The sequence below is a fragment of the Oncorhynchus mykiss genome, chromosome 7 (assembly GCF_013265735.2).
Source record: "Oncorhynchus mykiss isolate Arlee chromosome 7, USDA_OmykA_1.1, whole genome shotgun sequence".
Taxonomy (NCBI): Eukaryota; Metazoa; Chordata; class Actinopteri; order Salmoniformes; family Salmonidae; genus Oncorhynchus; species Oncorhynchus mykiss.
Genome location: NC_048571.1, coordinates 19940013 through 19959674, shown reverse-complemented (window position 1 = coordinate 19959674; position 19662 = coordinate 19940013). Strand labels below are relative to the sequence as shown.

General features: G+C 42.7%; 1 protein-coding gene across 2 annotated transcripts in view; it reads right to left on the bottom strand.

Annotated features, from left to right (window-relative positions):
* Positions 1-1364: 1364 nt before the first annotated feature.
* Positions 1365-19662, bottom strand: part of LOC110527448 (gamma-aminobutyric acid receptor subunit gamma-3) — a 40866-nt gene continuing 22568 nt past the window's right edge. The window contains exons 6-9 of one of the 2 annotated variants that reach the window (XM_021608722.2): positions 11866-12003; positions 8854-9006; positions 5543-5751; positions 1365-3138 (exon numbers count right to left, since the gene is read on the bottom strand). In XM_021608722.2, the coding sequence (XP_021464397.1) occupies positions 2827-3138; positions 5543-5751; positions 8854-9006; positions 11866-12003 (812 nt within the window). In that variant the 3' untranslated portion in view covers positions 1365-2826. The remainder of the gene's footprint in view (positions 3139-5542; positions 5752-8853; positions 9007-11865; positions 12004-19662) is intronic. The other variant, XM_021608723.2, reaches the window with a different exon arrangement.

Sequence of the window (19662 nt, the reverse complement as noted above, 5' to 3'; positions counted from 1 at the left end):
TCTGACATTCCAAGTATTAGTAGCCATATAAGTTCAACATTTACAAAACAACCAGTTTTCATAACTTCATAACTCTGAGTATCCTTATAATTTTTGACCAAAATGAAAAGGCATGCTGTTTTACAAGGTTAGTAGCTACATTTTATGACATATACATGGTTTCTGGATACTATCTAGCTTTGTCTTTGTTTGACCCCGATTGGTGCTTATTTGACAAAGATACAGTCGTTCAAGTGATGGCCGCAAGTGATGGCCGCCCGCATCATCGGCGTGAATTTAGTAATGAATTTAATGGTGCTTTGTGGGATGTTCAACATTTTGGATATTTTTTTATAACCCAACCCTGATCTGTACTTCTCCACTACTTTGTCCCTGACCTGTTTGGCGAGCTCCTTGGTCTTCTTGCTTGGTGGTACCCCTTGCTTAGTGGTGTTGCAGACTCTGGGGCCTTTCAGAACAGGTGTAGATATATTGAGATCATGATCTACACTGACACTTAGATTGCACACAGCTGGACTTTTTTTGACTAAATATGTGACTTCTGAAGGTAATTGGTCGCACCAGATCTTATTTAGGCACTTCATAGCAAAGGGGGTGAATACATGTGCACGCACCACATTTCTGTTTTTTATTATTTCGAAAAGTTATTTTGTTCCATTTCACTTCACCAATTTGGACTATTTTGTGTATGTCCATTACATGAAATAAAAATCTATTGAAATTACAGGTTGTAATCCAACAAAATAGAAAAAACACTGAGGGGGTTGAATACTTTTGCAAGGCACTGTATGTTAGCATGTTTACACACACACACCAGGGGTATCCATATTCCGTGGTGAGCTCCGGGACCGTATTCAAAAAGTATCTCAAAGTAGGTGCTGATCTAGGATCAGGTGTCCCCTGTGCATATGATCTCATATGATCTACACTGCTACTCTGAAATGTTGTGAATACAGGCCCTGAACAATAACATCTGGTTATTTCTATATGGGGACACTAATTGTATAACGATCTACTCTGCAATAGACATGAATCGTGTGTAGAGTTAATTTCCTTCTGTGGGAATAAAAGGGTCTGTTTTGGATTTCCTTAGCCTACTTCCTAATAGGTATGATTATTGTGCATAATGACTTTTCATTGACTTGCCTCCCTACCTCGAAACAACAGGATGCACAGTGTGAGGTTTAAAGTGGGCTATCGCAACCACATCAGAGACAAAACCATTCCTGCATTTTGAAATATATTTCTATCTAAATAACTACAGTGCGTGTGTGTGTGTAAGTAAGATCACAGTTTGCTAATGATTCAAATGACCTACATGTGAATGCAAGTACCTACACACACGTGCACACACACTCCAGACCTTGAGCAAAGATAATTTTATTAATTTAAGCAATACCACAGACTGGATTCTCTAAAAAGCATAGCTGTACCAAGACAGTGGTTCTCTCAGATCTGCTGTAACAAAAGGGTGCGTTCCATCAGACTTAGAAAATAGTGTTTGATTTATTGTAAATACATTATATCAAACTAAGACACTTATGAAGTGCAATATTTGTGTTGTTATACAGAGTTGAAAACCACTTTGTTGTTGGTCTAAAGTATGATCTACATTCAACTATGGAAATAGCATGAAAACATCTCTCACATACACGTTCTCTTAAAACATAGAATACAGGATACTACCATACTTCTAAGTCACACCACTGCAGAAACAACAGTGTTACTTACAGTAAATAAAACTATTTTTAACTCCAAAAACACACCTTTCACAATTCTTTGTGATGTTATTATCTGTTTTCGTACAACAGCTACTGTATGATATAACATGAGCTATACATGTTCTTACTCAATAAAATAGCAATAGTGTTGCTGGAGAGAAACCATAAAAAAAAATGTATTATTACTGTACTGAATACTAGCACAATATATACAGTACTGTATTGACCCAAATGCTACCCTGGCCCTCAGCCTGTGATGTATTGTCGGCCTGCTGTATGGAGATAAATGTATGTCCACATTCTGTAAATTAATTAAACAACATCTCAATATTACTTTAGTTTGAAACCTTACCATTCCTTGTCCTCAGACAATGTATTTAATTATCAAATAGTCTATTAATACTCTCTGGAAAACTCTATGTTACTAAAGAAAACTTTATTAGATACATTATTTTACAAAAGTAGTATTTTCATCTTTCAATTATTATGTTATGGTGTGTTGTAGGTATACTATGCACGTTCTTGTTGTATATCACCCTTGGTAGGAAACATAATTCAAATGTTTATGATATAAATGTATATTAATCTAAACCAAATCAATGTTATCAATGACCTAATATTTAAGATCCTGTTGATGTCCAAAATAAATCATATTGAGGTTCTATATATTTCAAATGGCTTGCAATGACTATGCAACTAACTAAGAAATACAAAGCAACAATAGAATCATTTCATAGTGCAGTCCATCCTAACTATGGATTGTTTTTAATGAACAGTATAGCATGCGTTGAAATGGCGGATGTGGGATAACCTATGTAGGAAAAACTCCAACGCTTCTAGTCCCCTTATTGCACCTCTGTATAGGTGATGGCCCCTTCCTGAAGAAGGCACTATGGATGCTTCATTATCTCTTATCTGGCTAGCATCCTGGTGTTAGGGTCTCACAGCTGTCTATTGGTTGGCTACACTAACCCACCAACCAATCAAGTGTCAACGTGCACAAAGCTGCCACTGAGTGACATCTTATGTCTTGTGACATCTCCTCTTCCCACTTGAGTCTTTTCATACTTGTCCAAACAAATTCTATCAAGTTCAACTGAAACTGCTAAAGGTAGAGATAAGAGACCCAGTAGACGATGTTGAACAAGAGGAACGACGTAGGGAAGAAGACTCTCGAGTAAACGTCCAGCTCCTTAATGTCGACATGGATGCGGCCTTTCCTCCACCCTCCCCCCTTACACTCCTCGTAACAGCAGAAGAAGCTCTGGCAGTCCTTCCCGTCCAGACACTCGTACACGTCCTCATAGTCCTGCCAGTATGAGTAGTTGTTGTTCAACGGTACCACGGTGGTGGGGGACCTGGGCCCCATGTCTAGCATCGAGTAGGTCTGTGGGAGGGGACAGAGGAAGGCCATCTCCTTAGATGTGTAAGCGATAAAGGGAGAGAAAGAGAGGGAGTGTGAGAGAGAAGGTAGGGCAAGAAATGTGGGGAGGGGGCAGAGGAAGGAAGACCTCATACAGGGATGCAGCTTAAGCCCCACCCTCTTCAACATATATATCAACGAATTGGTGAGGGCACTAGAACAGTCTGCAGCACCCGGGCTCACCCTACTAGAATCTTAAGTCAAATGTCTACTGTTTGCTGATGATCTGGTGCTTCTGTCACCAACCAAGGAGAGCTTACAGCAGCACCTAGATCTTCTGCATATTCTGCCAGACCTGGGCCCTGACAGTAAATCTCAGTAAGACCAAAATAATCGTGTTCCAAAAACGGTCCAGTCGCCAGGACCACATATACAAATTCCATCTAGACACTGCTACCCCAGAGCACACAAAAAACTATACATACCTTGGCCTAAACATCAGGTAACTTCCACAAAGCTGTGAACAATCTGAGAGACAAGGCAAGAAGGGCATTCTATGCCATCAAATTCGACATACAAATTAGGATCTGGCTAAAAATACTTGAATCAGTTATAGAATCCATTGTCCTTCATGGTTGTGAACCAATAATTCACAAAATGGGACAAACACCAAATTGAGACTCTGCATGCAGAATTCGGCAAAAAATATCCTTGTAAAGCACCAAATAATGCATGCAGAGCAGAATTAGGCTGATACCCGCTAATTATCAAAATCCAGAAAAGAGCCGTTAAATTCTACAACCACCTAAAAGGAAGCGATTCCCAAACCTTCCATAACAAAGCCATCACCTACAGAGAGATGAACCTGGAGAAGAGTCCCCTAAGCAAGCTGGTCCTGGGGCTCTGTTCACAAACCCAAACAGACCAAACAGAGCCCCAGGACAGCAACACAATTAGACCCAACCAAATCATGAGAAAACAAAAAGATAATTATTTCCAATGTGTCAAGTAATTAACAAAAACACAGAGCAAACTAGAACACTCTTTAGCCCGAAACAGAGAGTACACAGTGGCAGAATGCCTGTCCACTGTGACTGACCCAAACTTAAGGAAAGTTTTGATTATGTACAGACTCAGTAAGCATAGCATTACTATTGAGAGAGGCCGCTGTAGGCAGACCTGGCTCTCAAGAGAACACAGACTATGTGCACACTGCCCACAAAATGAGGTGGAAACTGAGCTGCACTTCCTAACCTACTGCCAAATGTATGACCATATTAGAGACACATATTTCCCTCAGATTACACAGATCCACAACAAATTCGAAAAACAAACCCAATTTTGATAAACTGCCATATCTATTGGGTGAAATACCACAGTGTGCCATCACAGCAGCAAGATTTGTGAACTGTTGCCACAAGAAAAGGGCAACCAGTGAACAACAAACACCATTGTAAATACGACCCATATTTATGTTTATTTATTTTCCCTTTTGTACTTCGTTACAAAACTGTATATATACATAATATGACATTAAAAATGTCTATTCTTTTGGAACTTCTGTGAGTGTAATGTTTACTGTTCATTTTTAATAGTTTATTTAACTTTTGTACATTATCTACTTCACTTGCTTTGGCAAAGTTAACATATGTTTCCCATGCCAATAAAGCCCCTTGAATTGAATTTAATTGAGAGAGGCAACAGGGAGGGGGCGGGGGGACAACAAAAGCCAGACAGGAGACAATAAATACATGTGGGCAAACAAGGGAGAAAGACAGATGGAAAGATGAAAAGAGACAGAGAGAAAGAGTTGAAGAGAGAAAGAGAGCTGATGCGTTGTGAGTGGAGCTGTGCTGTCATGCATTAAAGCTCCGCAGCGGGCCGTGTCCTCCCACACCCAGCAGGACGCTGTCATAGCCCAGGCAGGCAATGAGATAGAACCCCTCGGCTTAGTGCTCTACCTAAGCTGGGACTCACTCACTGGCTCGACAGCACTTACACGACATGACATGATGACATGACACGCCATTTACCAAGTACACTCTGTGACCGGTCGCTAGTGCAAGAGGATGGATATATGAAGGATGGGGGATAGACCAGACCTCAACCCTCACCGGGGGGCAACCTCCCAATTTGCCCCCATGCAGGCCAGAGACACTGACTGCAATACTATCACAGCCCGTGCACAGTGTGACTGATGCAAGAGGATGGAGATATGAAGGATGGACTAGACCTCCACCCACTGAGACCATAATCGCTACCATGGCTAGAGCTATTGACTGTGACAACACAAACAACCTCGGTCCATGTCTATAACAGCATTACACTGCATCGAGAAAAGTTACACCATTTCGTCATATGGAGGAAAGGTACACCATTACATCGTATGGAGGAAAGGTACATCATTACATCGTATGGAGGAAAGGTACATCATTACATGGTATGGAGGAAAGCTCACCAGTCTCTGTGTCTTGTTTGTCTTGTTGTAGCGGGGCTTCTGTGCCCTGTAGGCGTAGTAGTTTTGGATGGCGTACTCCATCATGGCCGCAAAAACAAACAAGAAGCACACAGTGACGAAGAGATCCATGGCCGTCACATAGGAGACTCTGGGTAGGGAGGTCCTGGCCACTGTACTAAGGGTGGTCATTGTCAACACAGTGGTGATACCTGAAAGGACAAAGTCAGCGTCATAACACAGATTGTTCACCTAGTTTGCTTGGGGATTTGAACCAGCTACCTTTCGGTTACTGGCCCAACACTCTTAACTGCTAGGCTACCTGCCACCCTGTACTAGCTGTTTGATATCGCTCTTGGCAAAACGGCTGCAATATGTTTCTCTGGCAATAGTCTGAATATATTTTGCAAATACGCTTTTAAGATATTTTATCAATTACAGAGGGTTTTAGCTTTAGAAATAAATGGATGTTTACATAAATACATTGTCAGTGCTTAAATATACTGAACAAAAATATGAAGGCAACATGCAACAAGTTCAACGATTTTACTGAGTTACAGTTCATATGAGGGAATCAGTCAATTGAAATAAATTAATTTGGCCCTAATCTATGGATTTCACATGACTCGGCAGGGGTGCAGCCATAGGTGGGCCTGGGAAAACATAGGCCCACCCACAGTGGAGCCAGGCCCAGCCAATCAGAATGAGCTTTTCCCCACAAAAGGGCTTTATTACAGACAGAAATACTCCTCAGCACCACACCTCAGAGGATCCCGTATGTGAAGAAGTCGGACGTGGAGGTCCTGGGCTGGCATGGTTACATGTTGGTCTGCGGTTGCGAGGCCGGTTGGACGTACTGCCAAATACTCTAAAACGACGTTGGAGGCAGATTATGGTAGAGAAATGAACATTAAATTATCTGGCAACAGCTCTGGTGTAAATTTCTGGAAAACTTGAGACATATGTGCACATTTAAAAGTGGCCTTTTGTTCTCTCCAGCACAATGTGCACCTGTGTAATGATCATGCTGTTGAATCAACTTCTTGATATGCCACACTTGTCAGGTGGATGGATTATCTTGGCAACGGAGAAATGCTCACTAACCCATTTGTGCACAACATTTGAGAGAAATAAGATTTTTGTGCTTGTAGAAAATTTCTGGGATATTTTATTTTAGCTCATGAAACATGGGACCATCCCTTTACATGTTGCATTTATATTTTTGTTGAGTATATATAGTGAAAAGTGAGCTAAATGTACCGGCTGAGATTTTGCATGTATAGAGCTTTGATATAAAGTGATGGGTGTGACACGCACACACACTCATATGCAAACACTCTATATACAGTACACACACACACACACACACACACACACACACACACACACTCTCGCTCTTTTATGCACATCACCAGGAACCTCTCATTTGATGACTGAATGTGGTGCTGTTTCCTAGCAGTTACCATGGAGACAAGAAGGCCCATCTATTTTGAGCTGATATTTCATACTCAATCCCCCCTTCCTTCAGACTCTGCTGGCCACGATGATTACCTTCACCTATTTCCCTTACCTTCTATACATACTTTGGCACTTAGTCAGCAGAGTTCCTTCTTAACTTTCAAACAGGCAAGGTGTAAGAGGAACTTTAACTGGTTCCTCCAAATAAAATGGCAAAAATGTAATAAATGACAAAAAGGTATCGTAAAAAATACAGAAAAGAACAGAAAATAATATAGATACAAAGAATGCATGTGGAAAGATGTGAGTACACCTACACTAAATTAGGGACACAAAGACCCATAGATGTCATATGAACAGATACAGCACATAGAAAATAAACAGTTAGAAAGAACATTATACAAAGATAGTCTACAGTGCTGTCGTGACACAGAGAGAGAAAGAAAGAGAGATTGAAAAGAAAGTGACAAAAAAGAGGGAGGGGTCACACTGTATGAGTCACTGAACTGAGCATCCCTATCCCTTACTCCCTGTCAGGTATAGCCTGATAGTCATTACCATCTGTGGTGGCCCTTACTCCCTGTCAGATATAGCCTGATAGTCATTACCATCTGTGGTGGCCCTTACTCCCTGTCAGGTATAGCCTGATAGTCATTACCATCTGTGGTGGCCCTTACTCCCTGTCAGGTATAGCCTGATAGTCATTACCATCAGTGCCCTTGTGAACCTGGCTCTTTGGGAATGTCACCCAGTACACCCCGTCACTGCCCCCAAACCACACTACACCCTCAGGGGGCACCTGCATGTCAGCACCTGCCTCCTCCTTAGCCCCCTACCACCACCACCAGCCACTCTGACATATCTCCTGCTCTTTGCAGTCAGAGCCCATTTTCCTTATCACTCCTCTTTCTTTTCAACCCGCTATCGATCAGCGGGGAGGCCCGGAAAATCAACGCTGCGCTTTTGTGCCCCAGAATAGACACTAAATGACTTCTTTTGTCAACGAGAATGGGATATTTATCTTCACTCCTACAGTCAGCATCCTTACCTGTTAGCAAGGGGAAAGACAAACATGTTTCCGGGCTTATCTTTGTACAGTGTCGTAACAGGTGTCAAGACTGCCGAGGGAGACTATTCAATGTGATTGTGGTGGTTCAAGGATGGTTTGGTGATGAAACGGACTCGTTAATACACTTTAAGCTTCGACTTGTTTAACCACCATTGCAAATGTGGTTGTGTTGTCACTTAGTTAAAGGTCATGTATAAGGCTAATACTGTAATTTGGACTAAATGTGATATATTTGACCTTGAAGACAAAAAATGACTTGGTCAAGGTCACCTACAAGAGCTGTCTGGAGGAATTGAATCGTACTTACCGCAAAGTTCAACTCAAACTCCAAATCACCTTCAACTACATAATCCAGACGAATGCACATGCACTAATGGAAAGCATGCATCGGGGGGGAAAAATCATGAATGAATTACAAGCGTAAACAAAAAAGGTGATTGTTAAGCCTTGATGAATTACAAGCACATCGCATATACAAAATAAAATGGTACAAGAATCTGAAAAGCAGAACATAACATTGCGTAATTGGTCTCTGGTCTAAACAATAAAATATCGATTTTTCATGCAATCTGCCATTGTGGTACCCTTCTTTTCAACCAACCAGCTAGACTCAGACGTATTTTTTCCCCTTTCAGAATAACACATGCAGAGGTAGTCATTTCTGAACACATACAGTGCACTACATAAACACTGGTGGAACAGGTTTGATTGAATCCTTGGGGTTCTTCATCTACGTATTATCACATCAGTGTGTATCCTGCCAAATGGTATTCTTCAGATCAGGTACCTAGTGCTGTTCTGGCAGGGGCGGCATCACTATTGATCCAGAAGGAGACCCAGGAGAGCACCACGGTGAGGATACAGGGGATGTAGGTCTGGATGGTGAAATAACCCATTCTCCTGCTCAGGTCAAAGTACACTGTCATGACCACATAATCACCTGGGAGAGGGGGGGCGAGAGGGGCGTAGAGGGGGAGGGAGAAAGTTAAGGAGGAAGAGAGTGGGGGGGGGAGTGAGGAAGAAAAAAAGCGATTGAGGGAGAATCGGAGCGTCAGGTGGAACAAGAACGAGCCAGCATGGGGAGGGAGAGAGGGGTGGAGGGTGGGAGAAAAAAAGCGATTGAGGGAGAATCAGAGCGTCAGGTGGAACAAGAACGAGCCAGCATGGGGAGGGAGAGAGGGGTGGAGGGTGGGAGAAAGAGAGCGATTGAGGGAGAATCAGAGCGTCAGGTGGAACACGAACAAGCCAGCATGGGGAGGGAGAGAGGGGTGGAGGGTGGGAGAAAGAGAGAGAGAGAGAGAGAGAATCATGAGATATAGCATCAGGGGGAACCACAGAAGATGGCACCATACACAATGCTTCAGGGAGTCTACTTTGGTGGGTTTTGAAGAGGGGATGCTGTAACAATAGAAAGAAAGGAGGCAGATATAACAGCGGTAGAACCAGAAGTCCCTGAGGGCAAGGTGGCATGGGAACTGTCCACTCGCCATTTTCCTCATTACCACGCTACAGCACGATACCTATTCATTTCATGCTGGATGAAAAACAACAAGAAGAAATTTAACGCTTTGTTTTCCCGAGTTTGTCGAGATGTAAATTAATGACATGCTATTTTTAGCTGCAGGAGCAAGCTAGCTAATCATCATGCAGCATGATGCAAGCTGGGAGTCAAGAAAAAGTGAAAACAAGATGAGAAATGTCTAATTTCCTTGAACAGAACTGAGGGAAGATCTGTGGAAGAACTCTGGCTTTCATGAGTTCTCCACTCAGAACGTGGACTTGTGTCACAGTGCACCATACGCAGAATACATCATTTATTGGATCACCTGAGTTTTCAAGACAAGACTTCAAGACTTTCTTTTCAAAATGGATATGAAATCACCGTTCTCCAAAAGGAATAAAGTAGAGCATGAACAATGTCACCTATGAAATTTGAGAATAGGGTCAATATGGGTTAATTACAGCTTGAGGATTCATACACGAGATCAATTTATCAGCCCCTTAAAACGCTGCTACATTAATCTTCGATGCTGTCACGAATGCATTAAAAATGTATTGCAAAGTCATTCCAGCAAGCACCACTCATGAGTATAATTAGATACCTGTTTGTAAAACACGACCTTAGTCGCAAGGAATGATGGTTGGAAATAAATAGATGTAGAATTCAGTATTAAAACCAAACCACATCCTAGGCCTCTGAAAATCATTTAAGTGAATAATTAAATATTTTGAATCTTTAATCCTGATGGTTTGTATAAAAATATGTTTGCCTTTATACCGGATGGGACTACTGATAAGCTTCAAGCAGCCTACAGAGAAACAATATGTTAAATGTCACATTGAATTATGAAAACAGGTAAATGCACTTTCATTGTGCACTATTTTATTACACAGTGAATGATAAAGACAACGTCTACTCCCTGAGCACTACTCTTAAGTTCACTACCACCACAGTACTACTCCTACATCTACTACCAAAGTACTACACCTAAGTCTACTACCACAGGACTACTCCTACATCTACTACCAAAGTACTACTCCTAAATCTACTACCAAAGTACTACTCCTAAATCTACTACCACAGTACTACTCCTAACACAGAACCCAAACCGGCTGCGCGCGTGCGCTATCGTGCATACATTTATTTTGTACCCCCACACCAAACGCAATCACGACACGCAGGTTAAAAATTCAAAACAAACTCTGAACCAATGACATTCATTTGGGGACAGGTCGAAAAGCATTAAACAAGTATGGCAATTTAGCTAGTTAGCTTGCACTTGCTAGCTAATTTGTCCTATTTAACTAGCTTGCTGTTGCTAGCTAATTTGTCCTGGGATATAAACATTGGGTTGTTATTTTACCTGAAATGCACAAGGTCCTCTACTCCGACAATTGATCCACACATAAAATGGCCAACCGAATCTTTTCTAGTCTTTTCTCCTCCCAGGCTTTTTCATCTTTGAACTTATATGGTGACCGCATCTAAAATTTCATAGTATTACTACGACGACTGGCAAAACAGTTTGTCTTTCAATCACCCACGTAGGCATAACCAATGAGGAGATGGCACATGGGTACCTGCTTCTATAAACCAATGAGAAGATGGGAGAGGCAGGACTTTCAGCGCGATCTGCGTCAGAAATAGAAAGAAGTTCTATTTTAGCCCTTGGCATCGCAGACGCTCGTGAGCAGTGGGTGCAATAATTGAATAACTTGGATTTCTACATCTATTTTGCGACGCTCGCGCACGGGACGTGTCCGGTCTGGTCAGCATGTTAGTCTACTACCAGAGTACAGCTCCTAAATCTACTACCAGAGTACTACTCCTAAGTGCAATTTCAACCTGTTTTCTGACCTGCCAAATGCTGTCTTTGTCATTTCCGTGATACAATAATACTACATATCTTGACTATCTTCCAAGAAAAGGTATGATAAACTGGCAAAGCAATTGTCTTTGCAATGCGATAGTTTACAAAGACTGGAAAAGCAATTGACTTAAGCCAGAGTGGTGGCACCAGACCTCAAGACACCAGCTGGTAATGCATGCTGTCTCCCGCTGCTAACAGACAGGAGAATATGACAGATCATTTACAGTAAATGTAGATAATTTTATTAAAAAACAGCTAAAAATAGCACTTTGTCATTTTTCCTTGGAATCAGTATCTAATAATTCAGAGAGAAATGGGATGGAGAACACAGGAGCCAGTGAAGGGCTGTGATGAGGATTTATTTCATTGGTTGTGAAAAACAGGTCAGCTGTTTGGGTATTAAATGTACGATAACTAATTTACTGTACCTGCTGTTGTTTTTAGGACGTCTGTGGTATTCCGCAGCCCCATAAAGTCAAACTGGTAGAGGCGCCAGTACTTCTGGTCTGAGGTTTCAATGGAGTTCCTTTTCCATCTGTAAATCATTTCATCCTTGGGGTAACCATCTGTAAGTCAAGTAAACACACAGTGACCCTGTGACCCTATGGTAGCATTTAATTCTAATAAAATAAGATTTATGCTTCAATCTGACCCATACATGTTTCATTGTTTGATGGGTCTTACTGGACATATTCCTATGTATGTATTATATAACATACTAATTGCATACTGTTAAATACACTTAAATACGGGAACAGCACACGCACACGCCGGCACACACACACACACACGCACAGTATAGCACCACTAGACTTTTAAAAAGTAAAAAACAGTGCCATAGTAAAGTGCTGTAAGAGCAAATGAAAAGGGACAGAACCAAGTGTAATAGGATACTTTGAGTTACTGTGAGAGTGTTGTGTTGATGCTAGAGTTGACCTTCCCTTTTCAAAGAAGTGTGTGTGTGCCTGTGAAATCTAATTTGAAAGCCATGCAACGGAAATGAATCACTTCATTGTGCTCTGATGATTTCAAGCAGGTGAACTGTATCCCATTGACATGTTATTATGAGGTGTGTATCTCACACACACGCACAAAGCGACAATGTTATTCACATTAGCGAAAGCTACAACAAAGGGAAGCTGGTGAGATGATGTGGAATGTCCTGAGTGCATGTCCATATCTTAGAAACTATTATGCCGTGAAAGTACAATACAATAACGAGGAGGCAGAAAGCTATGTTTAGGCTAGGGCTCAGCTGCAAGTTGGGTATCAGGGTTTGGCTCTGGAGTTGGCACTGCCTCCTAAAGGTGGGGTGTCCAGGTTATCCAGGCCAAGGAGAGAGGGGGCTGCAGCTTCATGGCCCTGCAGCTGATCCACATGGCTGCGGTGCACTTTACCGTCAGGCGTCCGAGTCCTGTAAGAGGCCGGTCCAGTGGCTTCTTCCACAACTGCAAGGACCTACATAGGGCCTCGAGAGTAGTTCCTCGTGTACACAGACTCGTCAGGTAGAAAACACCTTAAATGATCACGCCCCCTGTCTGCATCACCCTCCTGCCTTAGACGCATGTCACTTGCCATGTCCGGGTGCAGCCGATCTAAAGCAGTTGTCAATCGCCTGTTCGTTAACAGCTCGGCTGGAATCTTGCCAGTAGACGCCGTCGTAACATGTTGAGACAGCAGGAACCTTGACAGTCAGGCCTGCCAGTCACCCACCAAGATATAGATCATCCTTGGTTGTCTGAACCATATGTTCAGCTTGGCCATTGAGGGACGGATGATATGGGTTTGTGGTGAAATGTCTGATTCATTTACACCCAGCGAACTCCTTCAACTCAGTAGAAGTGAAGGCAGCTCCATTATCTGACACCAGGACGTCACACAACCGATGAATGGCAAACAGGAAATGGAGGGTTCTTATTACAGCACCACAGGGCATTAAGATAACCATGGCTACTTCCATGCACTTTGAATGGGAATCTACTATAATGAGAAAAGTATTTCATTTGAATTGCCCAGAAAAGTCCATATGAAGACAAGCATTTATTTGTGGTCCACTCCCATGGGTGCAAGGCAGCCTTGGGTGAGCAGGGTGACTCCTGACAGGGAACACAGCGGCGCACCACAGCCTAAATTTCCATGTGCATCCCGGGCCACCACACATATCTCTGTGCCAGTGCCTTCATCCTCACTATTCCAGGATGCATATCATGCATCATGGAAAAGACCCCCTCGCTCGCCATGCCAGGTACCACAACCCGACTGGCCCACAACACACAGTTCTTGTGAACCGACAGCTCGTTCAGACGATACCATTGAAACCCAAACGGTCTGCCAGGAACCTCAGAGGCCCATCCATGCAGAACCCAGCGAAGCACTCGGGACAGGACAGGATCCTTGAAGGTCAGTGCGGCTTTCCTAGAAGCATGGAGAAGGGCATCGGGCACCACCTTCTACAGCATCCCTTCCCAGGGAGGTGATGGCTCAGACAAAGGGGTAGTGAGTGACAGGCAAATCAGGGCATCTGCATTAGCCAACTGCTTCCTTGGATGATAGCAGAGCTCATAACTATGTCCCAGTACTCAGACTCCATCTGACCATGCAAGTGAAAATATTTTTGGGCATGGGCTATGATGAAGCACGCCCAGCAAGGGCTTGTGGTTGGTGTAGACCACAAAAATGGCGACCTGACAAATACTGATTGAACTTCATGACAGCAAAAATGTTCGCCAGGGCCTATTTATCCGGCTGTGCATACTACTGTTCAGCGACAGTTAGCGTCCTAGATGCGTAGCACACAGGTGCTTCCCGACCATCATATTCCACATGACTAAACAAAGCCCATATGGAGATTCATCACAGACCAGTAACAGGGGTTTTCTATCATCATAGTGGGCTAGCAGCCCATCTGCTTGCAGCAGCTGCTTAGCCTCTTTATAGACTTCTTCATGAGCGGCCAGGTCCAGTAGGCGATGCCAGGGCTGTAGCTTTATCAAGCAGGAAGCAGTTGTAAAAATTGAGATGCTTCAGAAACGATGGAAGCTCAGACTTGTTCTGGGAAGAAGGTGCCTCCTTAATGGCCTTTACCTTATCCTGGGTTGGTCGCACGCCTTCCTTGTCAACGTGGAACCCCAGGAACTCAACACTGGGTGCAGCAAAAATGGACTTCTCTCTCTCAGGCTGTGGCCCCCCCATGGGTACTATAGACAACATACTTCTCAGGGTCTGGGTGACAGTTTACCAAGTGTGTCTGTTGTGTAGTCCTAGTGGGCATGAATGAACTGCCTGAGGCCTGGGACTGGGACCTTTGTCAAACAAAGTCGAGCTATATGTCCCCTCCTTTTACAGTAGTGACAGGTTGCAACCCGAAACCTACAGCTGTTGGAATTATGAGCACCTCCACATCTGAAACAGGCTTTGAAGTCATCTCTGGACTCTGACTCCGCCCCCTCCGTGCGCACCGGCCTACTACGTTCAGCGAGATGAATTACAGGAACAGTCGGAGGACCTGATCTTTCAGGGTGAAGCAGGCAGGCAATTATTTGCAGCAGTCTCAGCTGCCAAGGCTTTTACCTCAGCCACTCTAAATATCAGATTGGGCTCAGCCAATAGACTCATCTAACAATTCTGTCAAGCAGCATTGGCTCCAGTGCACCGAAAGCTTCGGCAGACCAGCAATGAAACTGGAGATCTAAGCCTGCGCAGACCAGCAATGAAACTGGACATATTCTGATTTGCCTTTTGTTTACAATTATGAAAATAAAATCTCTGCACAATTTCTGACGGATCTGGGCTGAAAGGCCACTTCAAACATGCCACTATGTGGGTAGAGAACCTAATGTACACTGAACAAAAATTATAAACGCAACAATTTCAAATACTGAGTTACAGTTCATATAAGGAAATGAGTCAACTGAAATAAATTAATTCGGCCCTAATCTTTGGATTTTACATGACTGGGAAAATTGATACAGATGCCTTAAAAAAAGGTAGGGGCGTGGGTCAGAAAACCAGTCAGTATCTGGTTTGACCACCACTTGCCTTATGCAGCGCAACACATCTCCTTTGCATAGAGCTGATCAGGCTGTTGATTGTGGCTTGTGGAATGGTGTCCCACACCTCTTCAATGGCTGTGTGAAGTTGCTGGATATTGGCAGGAACTGGAACACGCTGTCGTATAGATCAATCCAGAGCATCCCAAACATGCTCAATTGGTGAAATGTCTGGAGAGTATGCTGGCCATGGAAGAACTGAGACATGTTCAGCTTCCAGGAATTGTGTACAGATCATTGCAACATGGGACCATGCATTATCATGCTGAAACATGAGGTGATGGCGGCAGATGAATGGCATGACAATGGGCCTCAGGATTTAATCACAGTATTCAAATTGCATTCAAATTGCCACCAATAAAATACAATTGTGTTTGTTGTCCGTAGCTTATGCCTGCCCATGGGGCGCTCTGTTCACAATGTTGATGTCAACAAACTGCTCGCCCACACGACGGCATGGTTACACGTGGTCTGCGTTTGCGAGGCCGGTAGGATGTACTGACAATGAATGAATGGATTAGCTTGGCAAAGGGGAAATGCTCACTAACAGTAATATAAAGAAATGTGTGCACATTATTTTTGAGATATATGTTTTTTATGCATATGGAACATTTCTGAGATCTTTTATTTCAGCTCATGAAACATAAAACCAACACTTTACACGCTGTGTTTATACATTACATGAACAAAAGTATGTGGACACCTGCTCGTCAAACCTCTCATTCCAAAATCCTGGGCATTAATATGGAGTTGGTCCCCCCTTTGCTGTTATAACAGCCTCCACTCTTCTGGGAAGGCTTTCTACTAGATGTTGGAACATTGCTGCGGGGACTTGCTTCACTTCAGCCACAAGAGCATTAGTGAGGTGGAATTGTAATTATTTTGCCACTATGGCCTATTTATTGCCTTATCTCCCTAATCTTACTACATTTGCACACACTGTATATAGATTTTTCTATTGTGTTATTAATTGTACATTTGTTTATCCCATGTGTAACTCTGTGTTGTTGTTTGTGTCGCACTGCTTTGCTTTCTCTTGGCCAGGTCGCAGTTGTAAATGAGAACTTGTTCTCAACTGGCCTACCTGGGTAAATAAAGGTGAAATATATATATTTTTTAAATTAAATTGAAAAACAGCTCTTACAGTTGACCGGGGCAGTTCTAGCAGGGGAGACATTTGACGAACTGACTTGTTGGAAAGGTGGCATCCTATGACGTTGCCATGTTGAAAGTCACTGAGCTCTTCAGAACGGGCCATTCTCCTACTGCCAATGTTCGTCTAAGGAGAATGCATGGCTGTGAGCTCAATTATATACACCTGTAAACAACAGGTGTGCCTGAAATATATACTTTCGTACATACAGTTGAAGTCGGAAGTTTGCATACACCTTAGTCAAATACATTTAAACTCAGTTTCACAATTCCTGACATTTAATCCATGTAAAAAATATCCCTGTTTTAGGTCAGTTAGGATCACCACTTTATTTTAAGAGTGTGAAATGTCAGAATAATAGTAGAGAGAATGATTTATTTCAGCTGTTATTATAGCTTTCATCACATTCCCAGTGGGTCAGAAATGTACATGCACTCAATTAGTATTTGGTAGCATTGCCTTTAAATAGTTTAACTTGGGTCAAATGTTTCAGGTAGCCTTCCACAAGCTTCCCACAATAAGTTGGGTGAATTTTGGCCCATTCCTCCTGACAGAGCTGGCAGTTTTGTAGCAGTGGCTTCTTCCTTGCTGAGTGGCCTTTCAGGTTCTGTAGATATAGGATTAGTTTTACTGTGGATATAGATACTTTTGTACCTCCAGCATCTTCACAAGGTCCTTTGCTGTTGTTCTGGGATTGATTTGCACTTTTCGCACCTAAGTGCGTTCATCTCTAGGAGACAGAACACGTGTCCTTCCTGAGTGGTATGACGGCTGCGTGGTCCCATGGTTTTATTCTTGCGTGCTATTGTTTGTACAGATGAACGTGGTACCTTCAGGCATTTGGAAATTGCTCCCAAGGATAAACCAGACGTGTGGAGGTCTACAATTGTTTTTCTGGGGTCTTGGCTGATTTATTTTTATTTTCCCATGATGTCAAGCAGAGAAGCACTGACTTTGAATGTAGGCCTTTAAATTCAGCCACAGGTACACCTCCAATTGACTCAAATTATGTCAGTTAGCCTATTAGAAGCTTCTAAAGCCATGACATTATTTTCTGGATTTTCCAAGCTGTTCAAAGGCACAGTCAACTTAGTGCAAGTAAACCTCTGACCCACTGGAATTGTGATACAGTGAATTATAACTGAAATAATCTGTCTGTAAGCAATTGTTGGAAAAGTTACTTGTGTGATGCACACAGATGTCCTAACCGGCTTGCTAAAACTATAGTTCGTTAACAAGAAATTTGTGAAGTGGTTTAGAAACATGTTTTAATGACTCCAAACATAAGTGTATGTAAACTTCCGACTTCAACTGTGTGAGGTATTTTTGTTCAGTGTAGAATACGTCACCGTCCCGCACACACAGAGCAGCACAGTGCATTTACTTTCGTCATTTCCAATGTCATTAGCCACAAAAAAACATTCCAGCCTTTCAACATACTCCTCCCAAGACCTATGCTTTTCATCAACAAACTCCTTACTCTTCCCATAAAAAGCCATGATCACGTCAGAAAAGGAAAATCCACTTTCATTTATTTAACTAGGCAAGTCAGTTAAGAACAAATTCTTATTTATAATAACGGCCTGCCTCGGCCAAACTCTAACCCAGATGACGCTGGGCCAATTGTGCGCCAACCTTTGGGATTCCCAATCACGACAAGTTGTGAAACAGCCTGGAATCGAACCAGGGTCTGTAGTGACACCTCTAGCACTGACATGCAGTGTTGTAGACCACAGCGCCACTCAGGAGCCCCTTTTATGTTTACTCACAAATCCTCTTCAAACATTCTAGTCCAGAGTCGCCTCGTGTTCAGTACTATGTCCGTGACATAGTGAAAGTACAATCCAATACTGAGGAGGCAGAAAGGCAAGTTTAGGCTATTTACTCCATGGTGCAGGCAATAAACATGAACGCCATGTCGGCAGGTGACTGAACTTTTACACCCACTGTATGGGGCGGGCACGCTATATATGGGAGTGTCTGTGCGCGCTCCTTAACGTGCCCACAACAACATTACCCAATACATAACAGAAACCACATACTCTCCTGTCTCCATTAAGATGGGTGGAGTACAGTCAGTACACTGTAAGATTGTCTCTTCACTGGTAAAGGTCAGTTATTGACATATCCCACTCTGTACTGTAGGTTACACTGAAACGAGCCATGGTAGACAGCCCAGCCAACTTCCTCTCTCCTCTGCACAGATAATAGCTTGGGTCAAAGCAAAGAGAATGTATAAGGGACAGATGTCTATTAATCCTTGTATAGCAGCCTATATGCACTGTGCTCTGGGTTCGGTCGTATATAAACACTTCAATGGACAGAAATGACTCATCTCTTACCTGGGATTCTCTTTTTTTCATTAGATTGAGTCACGATGCGCTTCCTGCTTAAAGGGATAGTTCACCCAAATGACAAAATGACATTGGTATCCTTACCCTGTAAGCAGTATATGGACAAGGTATGACATCACTCCATGCTTTGGTTTAGTATCCCTGGCACTGTTTCCAAATGCTAAAGTTTTAGCATTTGTGGCACAAAGCCCATTCAAGTCATGGGCCCATTTTTCGCTAATAAGTGACTTTGCTGAGCTTCACAACTAATTTGAGATACTTTGGGATGATTTGAACGATGTGCAAACATTTGTAATGTCGGTCCCATGACACAAATGCAAAAACATGAGCATTTGAAACAGTGCCAGGAAAGGTAAACCAAAGGACGGATTGCTGTCATATCTAGGCTGCTTACAGGGTAAGGAAACCAAATATGTCATTTTGTAGTTTGGGTGACCTATCCCTTTAAAGATCTGAAAGATGAGAAGTCCACATTGATTTAATAACAAAATAAATGTTTTAGATAAATCAATGGAGGCTGCTGAGGGGAGGACTGCTCATAATAATGTCTGGAACGGAGTGAATGCAATGCCATCAAATATGTAGAGACCATGGGTTTGATGCCCTTCCATTTTTTCTGCTCCAGCCATTAACACGATCCTGTACTCCCCAATTAAGATGCCACCAAAC